The sequence below is a fragment of the Lampris incognitus genome, chromosome 2 (genome assembly GCF_029633865.1).
Source record: "Lampris incognitus isolate fLamInc1 chromosome 2, fLamInc1.hap2, whole genome shotgun sequence".
Lineage (NCBI taxonomy): Eukaryota > Metazoa > Chordata > Actinopteri > Lampriformes > Lampridae > Lampris > Lampris incognitus.
In genome coordinates, this window is record NC_079212.1 from 29,781,428 (window position 1) to 29,795,958 (window position 14,531).

At 42.9% G+C, this 14,531-nt stretch overlaps 1 protein-coding gene across 1 annotated transcript in view; it reads right to left on the reverse strand.

The window, feature by feature from the left end:
• LOC130129630 (N-terminal EF-hand calcium-binding protein 1-like) overlaps positions 1 to 13,696 on the reverse strand; it is a 32,358-nt gene extending 18,662 nt beyond the window's left edge. Inside the window, exons 1-4 of the mRNA XM_056299223.1 lie at positions 13,651 to 13,696; positions 10,086 to 10,194; positions 8,265 to 8,290; positions 7,741 to 7,838 (exon numbers count right to left, since the gene is read on the reverse strand). Of these exons, the coding sequence (XP_056155198.1) occupies positions 7,741 to 7,838; positions 8,265 to 8,290; positions 10,086 to 10,194; positions 13,651 to 13,696 (279 nt within the window). The remainder of the gene's footprint in view (positions 1 to 7,740; positions 7,839 to 8,264; positions 8,291 to 10,085; positions 10,195 to 13,650) is intronic.
• Positions 13,697 to 14,531: the final 835 nt, after the last annotated feature.

Genomic DNA, 14,531 nt, shown 5'->3' on the forward strand with positions numbered 1-14,531 from the left:
GGCAGAGGGAGCATGGTATAAATAACAGACCCTGGTCAGAAGATCTGAGTGGTTTAGACATGGAGTAAGGATGCAAAAGTTCAGAAATGTATAAAGGGGCAAGACCATGTAGGGCCTTGTATAAGCACGATCTTCAAGTCTATTCTACGTATACTTTATCGGGAGCCAATGAAGGGATGTGAGGATAGGTGTGATGTGGGATCTAAGCTTGGTATTTGTAGCCTGGCTGCAGCATTTTACATGAGTTGCAGGCAGTAAGGGCTGCTTGGCTGAGACAGCAGAAAAGAGCATTGCAGTAGTCAAGGCGAGAAAAAATTAGGTTATGGATTAATAATTCTAGATCTCTGGTTAATAGCTGCCGATCAACCCGGTCACGGCTCTTTTCTGTCCTGGCCCCACAGTGGTGGAATGAACTCCTCACTGATGTCAGGACAGCGGAGTCGCTGCCAAGCTTTCGGCGCAGGTTGAAAACTCACCTCTTCAAGAACTACTACCCTGTTACTTGCTCTTAGCACTTATTGTATTCACTCATTTAAAAAAAAAACCTCTTTCTTGCGCTTTTACTTTAGCACTGGTTTTGCTCTTAGATGCTTGCTTAGAGAGGAGATGCACTTATGACCTCTAATGACTACTAGTTCTCCTGATTTCCTATGTTAAATGCACTTATTGTAAGTTGCTTTGGATAACAGTGTCGGTTAAATGACTGTAATGTAATGTAATATCATTGATTTTATTTTTGTGATGTTCCGGAGTTGGAAAAAGCAGGTTTGCACAGGCTTGTTTATGTCTCATCTCATCTCATCTTCAGCTGCTTTTCCGGGGTCGGGTCACGGTGGCAGCAAGCTAAGTAGGGCACTCCAGACGTCCCTCTCCCCAGCAACGCCCTCCAGCTCCTCCTGGGGATCCCAAGGTGTTCCCATGCCAGATTGGACATGTAGTCCCTCCAGCGAGTTCTGGGTCTACCCTGGGGTCTCCTCCCAGTTGGCCGTGCCCAGTAAACCTCCAAAGGAAGTCGCCCAGGGGGCATCCTAATCAGATGCCCGAACCATCTCAACTGGCTCTTTTCGATGCGAAGGAACAGCGGCTCTACTCCAAGCTCCCTCCGGATGTCCGAGCGCCTCACCCTATCTCTAAGGCTGAGCCCAGACACCCTACGGAGGAAACTCATTTCAGCTGCTTGTATCCACGATGTCACCCTTTTGGTCATTACCCAAAGCTCATGACCATAGGTGAGGATTGGAATGAAGATTGACTTGTAAATTGAGAGCTTTGCCTTCTGGCTCAGCTCCTTCTTCGCCACAATGGTCTGGTACAACGTCCGCATTACTGCTGATGCTGCACCAATCCATCTGTCAATCTCCCGCTCCACCCTACCCTCACTCGTGAACAAGACCCCAAGATACTTGAACTCCTTCACTTGGGGCAACAACTCATCCCCAACCCGGAGGGAGCAATCCACCAGTTTCCGGTAGAGAACCATGGCCTCAGAATTGGAGATGCTGGCTCTCATCCCGGCCATTTCACACTCAGCTGCAAACCGCCCCAGTGTGCGCTGGAGGTCGCGTCCTGATGAAGCCAACAAAACCACATCATCTGCGAAAAGCAGAGATGAAATTCTGAGGTTCCCAAATCTGACACACTCCTCACCTTGGCTGCGCCTTGAGATCCTGTCCATGAATATCACAAAGAGAATCGGAGACAAGAGACAACTTTGGCGGAGTCCGACACCCACCAAAAACGTGTTTGACTTTGTACCAAGAATGCGGACACAGCTCTCACTTTGGTTATACAAGGACCGGATGGTTTGTAGTAACTGCCCTGGTACCCCATACTCCTGCAGTACCCCCCACAGAGTGCCCCAGGGTACATGGTCGTAAGCCTTCTTCAAGTCCACAAAACACATGTAGACTGGCTGGTCAAACTCCCATGCCCCCCTCAGCACGTCCGCAAGGGTAAAGAGTTGGTCCGTTGTTCCATGGCCAGGACAGAATCCACATTGTTCCTCCTGGATCTGAGGTTCGACAATCAGTAGGAGCCTCCTTTCAAGCACCCTAGACCTAGAGTAGACTTTCCCAGGGAGGCTGAGCAATGTGATGTCCCAATAATTGGAGCACACCCTCCGGTCCCCCTTTTTGAATATGGGAATCACCACCCCAGACTGCCAACCCACAGGTACTGTCCCCGACCTCCGTGCGACACTTAAGAAGCATGTCAACCAAGACAGCTCAACAATGTCCAGAGCCTTCAGCATCTCAGGGCGAATCTCATCCACCCCCGGCGCCTTGCCACTGAGGATTTTTTTTTAACTACCTCAGAGACCTCTGCCAGGGATATGGGTGGGGTTTCCCCTAAGTCTTCAGACTTACCACCACTGAGGATGTGTTAGTCAGGTTCAGGAGCTCCTCAACGTGTTCTTTCCACTGCTCAACAACATCCCCAGTCCAGGTCAACAGTTTCCCTCCCAGGCTGAACAAAGACTGAGTCAAGCCCTGCTTCACCTTCCTGAGTCAGAACTTCCTTGAGGCCAACCGAAGGTCCTCCTTCATAGCCTCGCCGGCAAGGCTTGGCTTGTTTATGTGTGGGTCAAAATTCAGATTTTGGTCAAAGAGTACATGCAGATTTCTCGAGGAGGGTTTAACATTGGTGGCCAGAGGGCCGATACAAGTTTTCACATCTGAGACAAACTTATTCGTACAAATAAGGAGAACCTCGGTTATAACTGAACTGAGCTGATGGAAACTGAGTGACATCCATTCTTTCATAGAAGCCAGACAGTCATGAAAGGTACCAATATTACCCGTATAATTTGGCTTGACTGAAAAATACAGCGAAATGTCATCAGCATAGCAGTGGTGAGAGATGCAATTGAACTGGCTAACCAGATTGCCTAGAGGTAACATGTAAAGGGAGAAAAGGATTGGACTGAGGTTTGAACCCAATAGAACTCTAGAGTATAGAGGCAGTTGAGGACACAAAGTTGTCTATGACAACCTGAAACTTCCTATTAGATAGATAGGATAAGAGCCAACTTAGAGCAGAGCCTGAGATACCAACCCACGTATTCAAACGATCAATAGTATCAAAAGCAGCAGTTAAGTCAAGCAGGACCAGGATAGACTGTTCACCATTGTCTGCTCACATGAGGGTGTCAGTTGTCACTGTTAGTAGTGCTATTTCTGTATTAAGTTGCTGGCAAAAGCCGAATTGGTATTTATTGAAAATACTGTCTTCCAATGACCTCAAGGAGCTGCTGTGCAATGATTTTTTTCAAGAATTTTGGAGATGAATAGTAGTTTTGAAATAGGTCTGTAGTTATTTGGTAGGTTTGGGTCAACGGCAGGTTTTGGTTTTTGGTTTTTCTTTTTTAAATAGGTTGGACACTCGCCATCTTAAAACCATCAGGAACACAGCCAGAGGTATAATGGAGAACAGGCAAGGGCCCAGGGTAATTTGGGGAGGGGGGGGGGGTTACATCTAAAGGACAAGAGGACAGGTGCATATTAGATACAGTGTCAATGAGATTGTGCAGAGAGATCGGGGAGAAATCAGACAAGAGAGTAGGACAGTAGACTGATGAATCAGAGGAAATATTAGTAATGTTAAAATTAGATCGAATATTATTGATTTTATGAACAAAGAAAGACCAAAACTTTTTCACAGTCTACTGGGGAGGAGGCAGATACAGCAGGATGGAAAGGGTTTACAAGCCAGTCAATGGCTTTAAACAGGAACCTCGGGTTGTGTTTATTGGCACTATTTAAGCCTGCAAAGTAGGCAAGTCTCGCCTCTTTGATGTTTTGGGTAAGCATGACCAGCAGTTCTTTAAGACAGAGGAGATGGGCCCTGAGTTTGGATTTCTTCCACACATGTTCCACTCTTCTGACTTCCCTTTTAAGATGATGAATGTTGTCATTAATCCAGGGGCAAGAGTTAGCTGACAAAAATGACCTGGTAGTGTAGGGAGCTGTGGTATCTAGTGCAGAGGCACGCTGATCATTGAACCAGGATACAAAATCATTAACATTGGAGGAGTCAGGTGGGGTGGGGGGGTATAAGAATCAGAGACACGGGATGAAAAAGTAGCTGCAGAGTTGGGATTGAAGAAGCGAGAGTGTACCTTGTGCTTCTGTGGTTGAGCAGAAGCTGAAGTGTGGTGTCAAAAACAATGCATTTGTGGTCAGAAATAAAATCAAACATGGAAGGAGAGTTCAAGTTCAGAGCGAGGGTAAAAACAAGTTCAAGAGTGTAACCATTGTCATGCATAGAGCCAGACACACGTTGAACAAGGTTAAAAGAGTTAGTAATATTTAAAAAGTTGATTGCAAGATAATCTGAGAGGTTGTCAATGTGCACACTAAAATCGCCAGCCATAATAACGCTATTATATTTAAGAACCACCGAAGTTTAGTGCAACTAAAATCAGCACAGACGGGGCTGAACCAGAAACTCAACACAGCAAAAACACAATACAGGGAATCCATTGAAAGGACTTCTGTGCAAATAATACAAAGAAACTGTGGGTTACTATGAAATGCATAACAAATATGATTCCAACCAGGAAAACACTGCACACAAAAGATGACAGTGCTATGGTAAATGACTTGAACAACTTCTACATTAGGATTGATTCACATGATTTCTCTTTAGAACATGACAGTGTCATTAACACTATAACAATTGATGATTGTGTTCCAAGGCTAGACTTTAGTCCCAAAAAAGTCACAAGACTATTTAAAAGAACAAACACCATTAAGGAAACAGGCCCTGATGGTGTCTCAGTTTTCCTTTTGGAGACACGTGCAGAGGAACTTACACCAGCCTGGTCCTATGTCTTTCAAAGGTCTGTTGATTCACATATAGTTCAATCCCTCTCTATAAAAAGGCAGTTATTACTCCTCTTCCAAAACAGCCTGTTTCCCAGGAAAATAATGACTATAGACCAATAGCCCTGACCTCTATTGCAATAAAGTGTCTGGAAAAGATAAAGGCGTGGAAGCTCAAGTCAAACATAAATTGTCAGCTAGATTCTTTGGTGTTTGCCTATAAAGACAATCTTGGCACTGATGATGCAATACTTACCATAATTCACTTTATTTTGCAACACCTTGAAAAACCCAAGGCCTATGTCAGCCTGCTGGTTGTAGACTTCAGCTCTGCTTTTAATATGCTGCAGCCAATCGTCCTTCTCAGCAAGCTCAGACAGATGTCTGTTAACCCATATATCATCAGGTGGTATAACTCCCTTTTGACCAACAGGACTCAGTAGGTCCGAGTGAACCACACAATCTTAGTCTAAAGTCATTAACATAGGCATTCCTCAAGGATGTGTGAGTTCTCCCATTCTGTTTACATTATAAACAAATGATTGCACAAGCAGTCATCCCAGCACTTTTGTTGTCAGGTTTTCTGATGACACTGCCATCTTGAGACTTATACATACACTGGCACTCCTGGCTTAGTTTAGAAGTTACCATTTTTGTACAATGGTGTGAGGACCACCATATCATTTTAAACACTACGAAAACAAGAAATTATTTTTGATCCAGGATATTTGGGGGATCATTCTCCACTACTGATCCATAACGCTTGTATTACCTAGGTTCATTCTTACAACATTCTTACAGATACTTGTGTGTACATATTGACAGTTATCTATCTTAGAATGTCCATGTCAATTCTTTATGTACTAGGATCCAACAGCAACTCTACTTTTTGCACAGGCTCAGGGTGTTTGGGGTACAGAGTGTAATTATGCTATTTTATCATGCTGTGATAGAGTATATTACATTATGGAATTTCAGCTTGGTTTGGTACCATATCAGTTAAGTTAAAATCCCAAATAAACAGACTGGTCCACACAGCAATGGAAGTGGTGGGAGCATCCCTCCCTCCAAATGCTCTTTGAGAAGACTGCAGTTAAACAGGCTAGGAAAATTATTGCTGACCCCTCTCATGTCCTATATTCAGAATATTAACTGCTCCCATCAGGTAGATGCTATACGGTACCAATTAAATACAGGAAAAGATACCTGAATAGGTATAAAAACTCTTTCATCCCTCTACCAGTGAATCTCCTCAACACAGGACGTAAGGAGGGTGTGAAATGGGGGGCTGTGTTGCACATATTTGAAAGCACTTTATGTCTGCACGTGTCTGTGCTATGCACTTTATGTCTGTTACTGCACTATAATGTATGCATTTTTATGTGGCAGCCTTTATGTCCAAGACACATTTCCCTCGGGACAAGTAACCTTGAATCTCTCTAATCTTGAGAGACTTCTACAGGCTGACACAAAAAAATCTAAATAAAAAGACATCATGATATGCAGGGAGAGAAAAAAGCAATACAGAGCGGAGAAATGGAGAGAAAGGCAGTGAAAAACAGGCAGACACACAGAGAGACAGTAATGGAGAGGGTAGATGCTAAGAGAGCGATAAACGAGACAGGAGAAGAGCCTTAGAGGAAAACAGAGATGGATAAAAGCAGCTAGAGAGAGAAAGAGAAAATCAAGACGCCAAGGAAATGAGAAGCTGATAAAAAGCTATGTGTCTGCAGTGCAATTAGACTTATTTGTTGAGGACATCTGACGTCAGGTTAGTCGAAGAGCCCGTGTGGGTGGTATTGCCATGTCACCCTACACTGTCTACCAATAACAAGAAATTATCTTCACCTCTCTCTCTTAGCGTCTTCCTCTCTCTCGTTTTCAATTTCTCTGTACACGCAGGCCCAAACATTCTGAAGTGCTTAAGTACACAAATATACATCACAGATGGTATTATTATCAACAACACTCGCTTCCAGCACAGCAATGAAAATAAAAGGAGTGGCAACCAGTCACTGCATACTGATGAAAAGAAAACAGCTATTTATCAGTCTGCATCTCTATAAAAGCCTCCCCCTTTCACAATCTACACCTAAACTCTGTACTCTCTCAGAAGAGAAATATCTATTTGCCACTTGGCTTAGCACAAGGGTAATATGAGATCAATGCAGAGAGTGTTATGATCTAATGAGACGGGAGCGATTGATCACGTGCTACTGGACATTGTCTTAACACTCTGATCAACATTTTTCCAAGTCTGAGCCTGATGACTGGAGACTGGAACATATTGTCTCTGCTTATGTGGAAACAATCCCTGTGAATGCGGAGGTAGATGTGGCTGCACAAGTCTGACTGATGCTAAGGCAATGCCCTCAGATATTAGGTCAAAAAGTCAAATGCCTGACAACAAGCAATTAGCTCCAGTGTGTGCATATCGAGGACAGCGGCCTCTCAAGAATTAAAAGATGGGTCAACATGCCCTTACATTTCCAAAAGGAAAACGGTCAGACACGTCGATGTCCATCTGCTCATGTACGATGGGGATCAAACAAGCTAATAGGTACAAGAATGTACACACATGTACAATTCTTGTATCAATGTTTTGGAGATATCTGCTTATTTCAGGATGTTTGGACTGTAATAATAGTGCAGTCACAGTTTCTGATTAGAAAGGTCAGTTTTAAGAAAAGGGGTCTTGTACGGACAGGTGAGCCCTTATTGAAAGTGTAGTGTGGCTGAGCAGAACCTGAAAGAGGACGTCATGTGGAGCCGGTTTCCTTACTTTCACATGAACTGTCACAGCTGAGAGATCTTTAAAGTCCTCCGGGAGGGTTTCAAAATTTGACAGCAACTTGATACATGAGAAACACAAGCAAGGTTACAGATGAAAGCTGGTGCACGGGTATGCCATACCCACCTCTTTAGTTTTGTCCATGGCCTTCAAGATGGCGACGTTCAGCTTTTCCAGGGCAGCCAAGACGTTGACATACTCTCCCAAGTGTGGAGTGAAGTACTCTGATGAGGGAGATGGAGAAATATGTTGCTAAGCATTTCCGATAAGCTTCGTGCCTATGATCAGTGTTTTCAAATAGGATATTACACTCTGAGTAGAGAGCCTATTTCTGACAGCAGTGATAATCCCACACAAAATAAATAAATAAATAAAATAGAAAATGGAGGAATATTAGTGTCAAAACACTTAAGACGGTTTCACAATTACCACTTTATCCCTGAGTCTCTTGATCCCGAGAGGCATTTAGACATTTGTTTAATGGGCAATGACAGGCATTTAACAGCACCTGAAAAAGCTGTTCTCTAAAAGCCAATAGTATTTATGAGATTTTTTTTTAAGTCACACAAAGGACAGTTTAAATAAAAGCCATGTGAGCAATATGGGCAGCTCAGTCAATGAAAAACCTTGCAAGAATCATACAAAATTACCTGACAGCTTGTCCGTGTCTAAGTTGCTGAGACGTTAGCAGAGAGGAAGAAGACAAAAATACATGTTAATAGTAGCTGGGACGATCGAGTCCTGAAATTCTGTTAATAAAGGTAGAACGAGTAGGATTTGTCGGTTGCCGTTTGTAAACACATCATTGAAAGTTGCCCCCCCCCCGGCTCAACGTCACTAGAAGCGCACCCCCTTGACTGCAGTAGCCAGAACACATCCCAGTGTACAGGCCAACTCCGCGTCGCTCTTCATCCTCATCCTCTCCTTCAGGGCTCGCCAGCGGGTGAAAGCCAACCCCAGATTCACTCTCATTTTGGAGCGAGCTGTGTCCGCTTGGCGTTTCGCCTCACTATATTTGTGTCTTGTCGGCGCTGTCCGCCACTGTCGTAGCTTCCTCTTGGATGCGCGCTTATGATCTCGACCTGGCACCTGCCCAAAGGTTAACGCCCAGAAACAACTCGTACACAGCAAAATAAGAAAACACAGGCACGTTCGAATCCTCGTGTTACCTCCGGCTTGGTCGGGCGTCCCTGCAGACACAATTGGCCGTGTCTGCGGGTGGGAAGCCGGATGTGGGTATGTGTCCTGGTCGCTGAACTAGCGCCTCCTCTGGTCAGTCGGGGCGCCTGTTCAGTGGGGGAGGGGGAACTGGGGGGAATAGCGCGATCCTCCCACGTACTACATCCCCCTGGTGAAACTCCTCACTGTCAGGTGAAAAGAAGCGGCTGGTGACTCCACACGTATCGGAGGAGGCATGTGGTAGTCTGCAGCCCTCCCTGGATCAGCAGAGGGGATGGAACAGCGACCGGGACGGCTGGAAGAGTGGGGTAATTGGCCAAATATAATTGGGGGGAAGGGGGGGGGGGACAAAAAAGAAAAAGAGAAAGAGAAAAAAAGAAAGCACAGGACAGGGTCTCTGAAGATACAGACACCGCCACACACGTCTAGTGGGTCATAAGTGATGACTGAGAGGGATTATTGTTTGTACGAGTCAATACATTGATTTTAGAAAAATCTTACTCCTTTTACCGTTAAAGACCTATAAAGGGCAGCCATCTCTGAGTGAAGAGGCAGCTATTGTCACTGAATAGTGAAAGAGTAATATTGGCTTACTAATAGTTAGAAATCAATAGACTACCCTAGGTAGCTGACCAGTTCACCTGTTTATCAAAAATAACTTAATAGAAATGTGACTAGGATTTACTAGAGTGAATATCAGGCAGAGTTATTCCGTTATTCCAGAGCACATTTTCTTTAAAATGTCAAAAGCATTTTTTTTTATTAATGTGGTTAAATTTATATCAAGCAAACGGACATTTGAGGTCCAAGAAAAATGGTTTTGGCAAAGACATTTTTGGGGGGATTTTGTTGATGATTTACACAAAGCACTGAGATTTAGCTGTCCTAACGAGTGATGAGCTATTTGACGAGCTTTCTTGTTTTTTCGTACGTTGCTGCATATAAACTGTTTTTGAGAAAACCGCAGATGTGTGGGCATTACTGTTTTAATAGCGAAAGTATTATTAGCAATAAGTTTCGACATTGTTTATCGTTAAGTTTAACTTCAAGATGAAGACGACAGTGACATAATCCCGATGTTAAAAATCCCAAATAGACTCGTCACCCCTTGTAAACATGCTGCTGATATCTCTTAAAAATAGCTTGAGGCTTTGTGATAAATTCAAGACTCTATCTGAAATATTGACCCGCCCTCCTTTTGAACGGAAGTGAAAGGTCCCCCTGCAGAGGGCAGGAGAAGGCTACAGGTGGCGGCGGAGTAGGACCTGTGTCCCAAAGGCAGGAGATCTTACTCCGTCTGCTGCCTGTCAATGGACAAATACAGCTCCCGCATCTGTTCGTCAGTCAGGATACCGTCAGTGAAATACGACTGGAACTCCTCAAAGGACAGCTTCCCGTCATCTAAGAGAAGGGACACACACACACACACACACACACACACACACACACACACACACACACACACACACACACACACACACACACACACACACACACACACACACACACACACACACATTTTGTATAAGTTTGGCCAATACTGAAGGTAAAAGGATAAAATGGCTCGCGGTGTCTTTTCACTCCAGCTGAATTAAAATATAAATTTAATTATAGTGATGAGCTTGTTGGCACTGCACCAACTTCATGAAATTAAAGCTTTGCCAAGGTTGAAATTTTATCCAGGTGAGATACAAATGCCCCAAGAATGCAACAGAAAGATTCATAGCAGTTAAGATGCTTTTATAGACCTGAAAAGCAATTTCTACCCTCAGAAAAAAAGTGTATATATATATATATATATATATATATATATAACTAAATATATTTTGCAGAGACCAAAAAATTATAATAATGAAACCATATTTCTATTTTACATACATGGATGAATGTTCTCACCAGCGAGGACTGAAAAGCAACCCACAGTTTCAATGCATTATTATCACATACACACATTTCTACTACTGACCAAGATGGTGGCTATAGCAGCTGAGCAGATAAATCCATTTGGGCATATCCGCTGGAGTGAAGCACAGCCCACCTCAGATAAGAGATATCTGGGGACGGGGGGTCTCGAGGAAATTGGGAGCAGAGGTTGAGGGCCACTTTGAGTAGCCAGAGCTCACTAAACACAACAAGACTGGCTGTGGACTGCAATAAGATGGATACCAGCAGGACAGCGTAAGCCTGGAAATCCTCTTGAGATCAAGCTCTGGATCCCCAATCAGCAACAGACTTGGGATTGATAGGCCTGAGCTAACAGTAACAGTAAATAATATAATTTGTAAGTGCCCAAGCCACGTTTGAAAACATGATTATGACAGCACGCGGCATCCTACAAAGCGAATGGCTCTGGATAAGGATAAGTCCCCAACAAAGCCTCATCAATAAAATAAAAGTCCTCCATTGACATTTGCTCCTTCAGCTGTAAGAAGAGAACATCAAAGTGTCTCTGAACACTTAGGACTTCTTAATGCCATGTTTGCGGTACTTTGCTTACATGTGTCTGGGTATTACATAAGGGACATGGCCTTAAAATGACAAATTTTATTTATGTTTACTGATAGCTATGGTGCAGTCTGGGTAAGTTACGCCCCAGCTGGAAGCTAATGGAGTAGCCTCCAGCTGCCTTGTAATGTGGTCTGTGCTTCTTCCTGCACAATTCTTAGGAGATAACAGAGGCTGTCCTGTTTTTAAATCCTTTCCAAGCCCTCTCTATCATAGTTTCTTTGTTCTCATTTCACAACCAATTAAACAACTGAATATGTAATCAACTGCAGTGGAGTCTAGATTGGACTTGCAGTCTGCAAGCCCGAGCAAGTCCACTCTGCATGCAGTCTGTTTATAAAAGGGATGAGCTACAGCTGTGTACGACATTATAGTTAGTATATAATGCAGTCAGGTGAACAGAGTACTCTGCATGGTATGTCCTTCACCTCAGATGCTCAACTTGAATCCTTTAATCCGACTCGTAATCAGAATTGTGTTATTTAGACTACAATACATTTGCAGGAAGGTGCATTGGTTGCATTTGTGCAAAGATTTTTGGATACATATTGAAAGTACATAAGGTAATGATACACCTACTACAAGGACATGAGGACCCCACATACAGTGTAAAGCAATGGTTCTTAAAGCCAGGGAACCCCAAGGAGTCCTTCAGGAGACTCCAAAGGGTCTCCATCAAAATAAAAAGTAGGATCTTATTCTACTTAAATTAAAAGAAAATGAAATCATCACAGTTCGAGAATGTAAAAAAAAAGACTGTAATAATTCTAGGTTACTAGTTTCTTCGTGAGTACGATACATGCAGTAACACAGTTCAATAACAGTTCCTATATTGGGGATCCAGGGACCAAATCTTATTCAGTGGGGTTAAGTGGCCCAATGGGGTCCATGGCAGGAAAAGGTTTGAGAACCTCTCATATAAAGGGACAGAGCAAAACAACTGATTGATGGTTGCGTGAGCCCACCACTCATTGTGTTAACATTTAATTTAGCTCTGTGTGTGTATGTGTGTGTGTGTGTGTGTGTTTTGGCTTCACTGCATTGCATACAGTTACCGCTGGAGAGGAAGTTGTAATAAACAGCCAGCGATATCTTGGTTCAGCACACAATCAAAAAGGTACATTGAATACATATGAGACCTATTAATTAGTATCAGCAGACCTTTGTGTGCTTGAAATGTGTCATGTAATATAAAACCAAGGCCATGAAAAGAAATCATGAGAAAAGGGGCTGTCTGCTCTGAGGAACCCCATCGTCAGCTCTCTCCTCTTATACGGTGAGTGTTAATTATAGGAAGCAGGCTTTACGACCAAAGATCCAGATACTTTGTGACTGGCAAGTCAATAATTCATCCCTACTGGGAATTTTAAAATGAGATCCAAATTGTCAATAAACCATAACTTCAGGATAAGTGTAAAAAAAAGGGCTAACTGGCTTCAACGGTGTGTCCATGGGCTGGATAAAACTGTAATGGCTTTTGTGAATATGACCCGAATCAAAGCTACGCCTTTCATACTTCAGCAATTTCCAAGAATCCTGAACCAAAAATGGACTATGGATAAAAGTAGTGCAATCAATAATTCATAATGGCAACCAATGCTGTGGTTTCAAGAGAATGGTGGAGGTCAGAACAGCCTCTTCAGGCAACTCGGGTGCTCACCACGTTTCAGCCCCACACTCCGTCTATTGAAATGTAGGGGGGGGGAGCGGTTCAATGCATATAAACATCTAGGCCATTTTATCTGAAGGATAAAAACAAGTTCAAAAGGATACACAAAATTTGAAATCTGGAAATAAATTGTGATAACACTCTCCATCTTTGACAACACTTGCCACCCCAAAATGAGTTTTGAGGAATTTGTTAATTTTATGTGTTTAACATGGACATCAAGTAAACGTATCATAAACAACAAAATGATGGATAGATACAAATTTTGCCAATTTTATATTACATCTTTATAGGAAGCTGATTGCGAGCGATGATTTAGTGATGAAACTTCACTTTAACCATCATTCAAATTTCCGTTGAAAATGTATGATAATAAATATGATAGTACCTTATAAATCACATTCGATCAGGATATGTGAACCATGGGATACTTGTGCAGAACTCTGTTCAAAGCTTGCACCGATACAAGCATTTCATGGCTGTAATGTTATCGTGATGTGAGGGTTTAGACCTTCTAGGATTTATTTTAGATAATTATTCCCATACAATCATGTTGCTAACAATGGGAGGAATCGGCAATCCCTCATTACAATAGCACAGGGAGATGGACTGGGTTGTGGCAACGGGCCAGTTCTCATTATTTGGTTAATCTGCAGTGCTCGTGGCATGTCATGGCAGCCCACTCACTGTTGCTTGGGAGCAGACGTTCTCCCAGGGCAGGCCCGCCATCGAGGCAGTCAAAGGGTACAGATGACCCCAGGCCAAGGCTCGGGGGGGGGGGGGTTTGCAAAGATCTATGGTTGACCCTCTCTCTGAGTGATGTCTTCTCCTTTCTCCTTTTCTGTGTGAATGGTGTGATGTGAGTCTCTCTTGTGTGCACATGTAGCATGGTTAAAAACATCATAACAAAATTTTTTTTTATATAATTACACAAAGTATCACCACATGATTATTACTATTATTATTACTTTTATTATTATTATTATTATTATTATTTTCATTGCCAACATTGTTATTTTATTTTATTATATCATCAGGTAACGCTTATAGTAGCCCCTCCCTGTTGTGACGCCATTTCCTGTTAGTAGCTCCAAAACGTATGTTGCCCCTGACTTCTGCCTCTTTCCAACTTTGGACATGTAGAAAGAGGTATGTGTTCATTTTGTCTGCCCCTGTAATTTATTTTATCCATTCCTAATGTGTCTTATGTCTAATGAGGGTCCCAATTCTTGCGTAGGCTACAGCAGGAGCTGATCTGACGTTTTCTGAAACCTGTCCTGTTCTGTTTATATGCGACAGAATACAGATCCCATGCATGAGAGAAGTTGTCCTGTCTTTCCTACACAACGCAATGAAAAAGTACATTGGTCACACACATGCAGTCTGTCCTCCTCCCAGGTCTCCATGGTGGTCGCCACCCAGACACTGACCTGGCATCCCCTTCATCACATTTTCTTTTTATATATATTATGACTCCATATAATTTTGTTATCCTGTTTTAATGTTATATGCTTCTCTTACCAAGATGTGAGACTTTTTTTTTTTTTTTTTTTTACAATGGTGA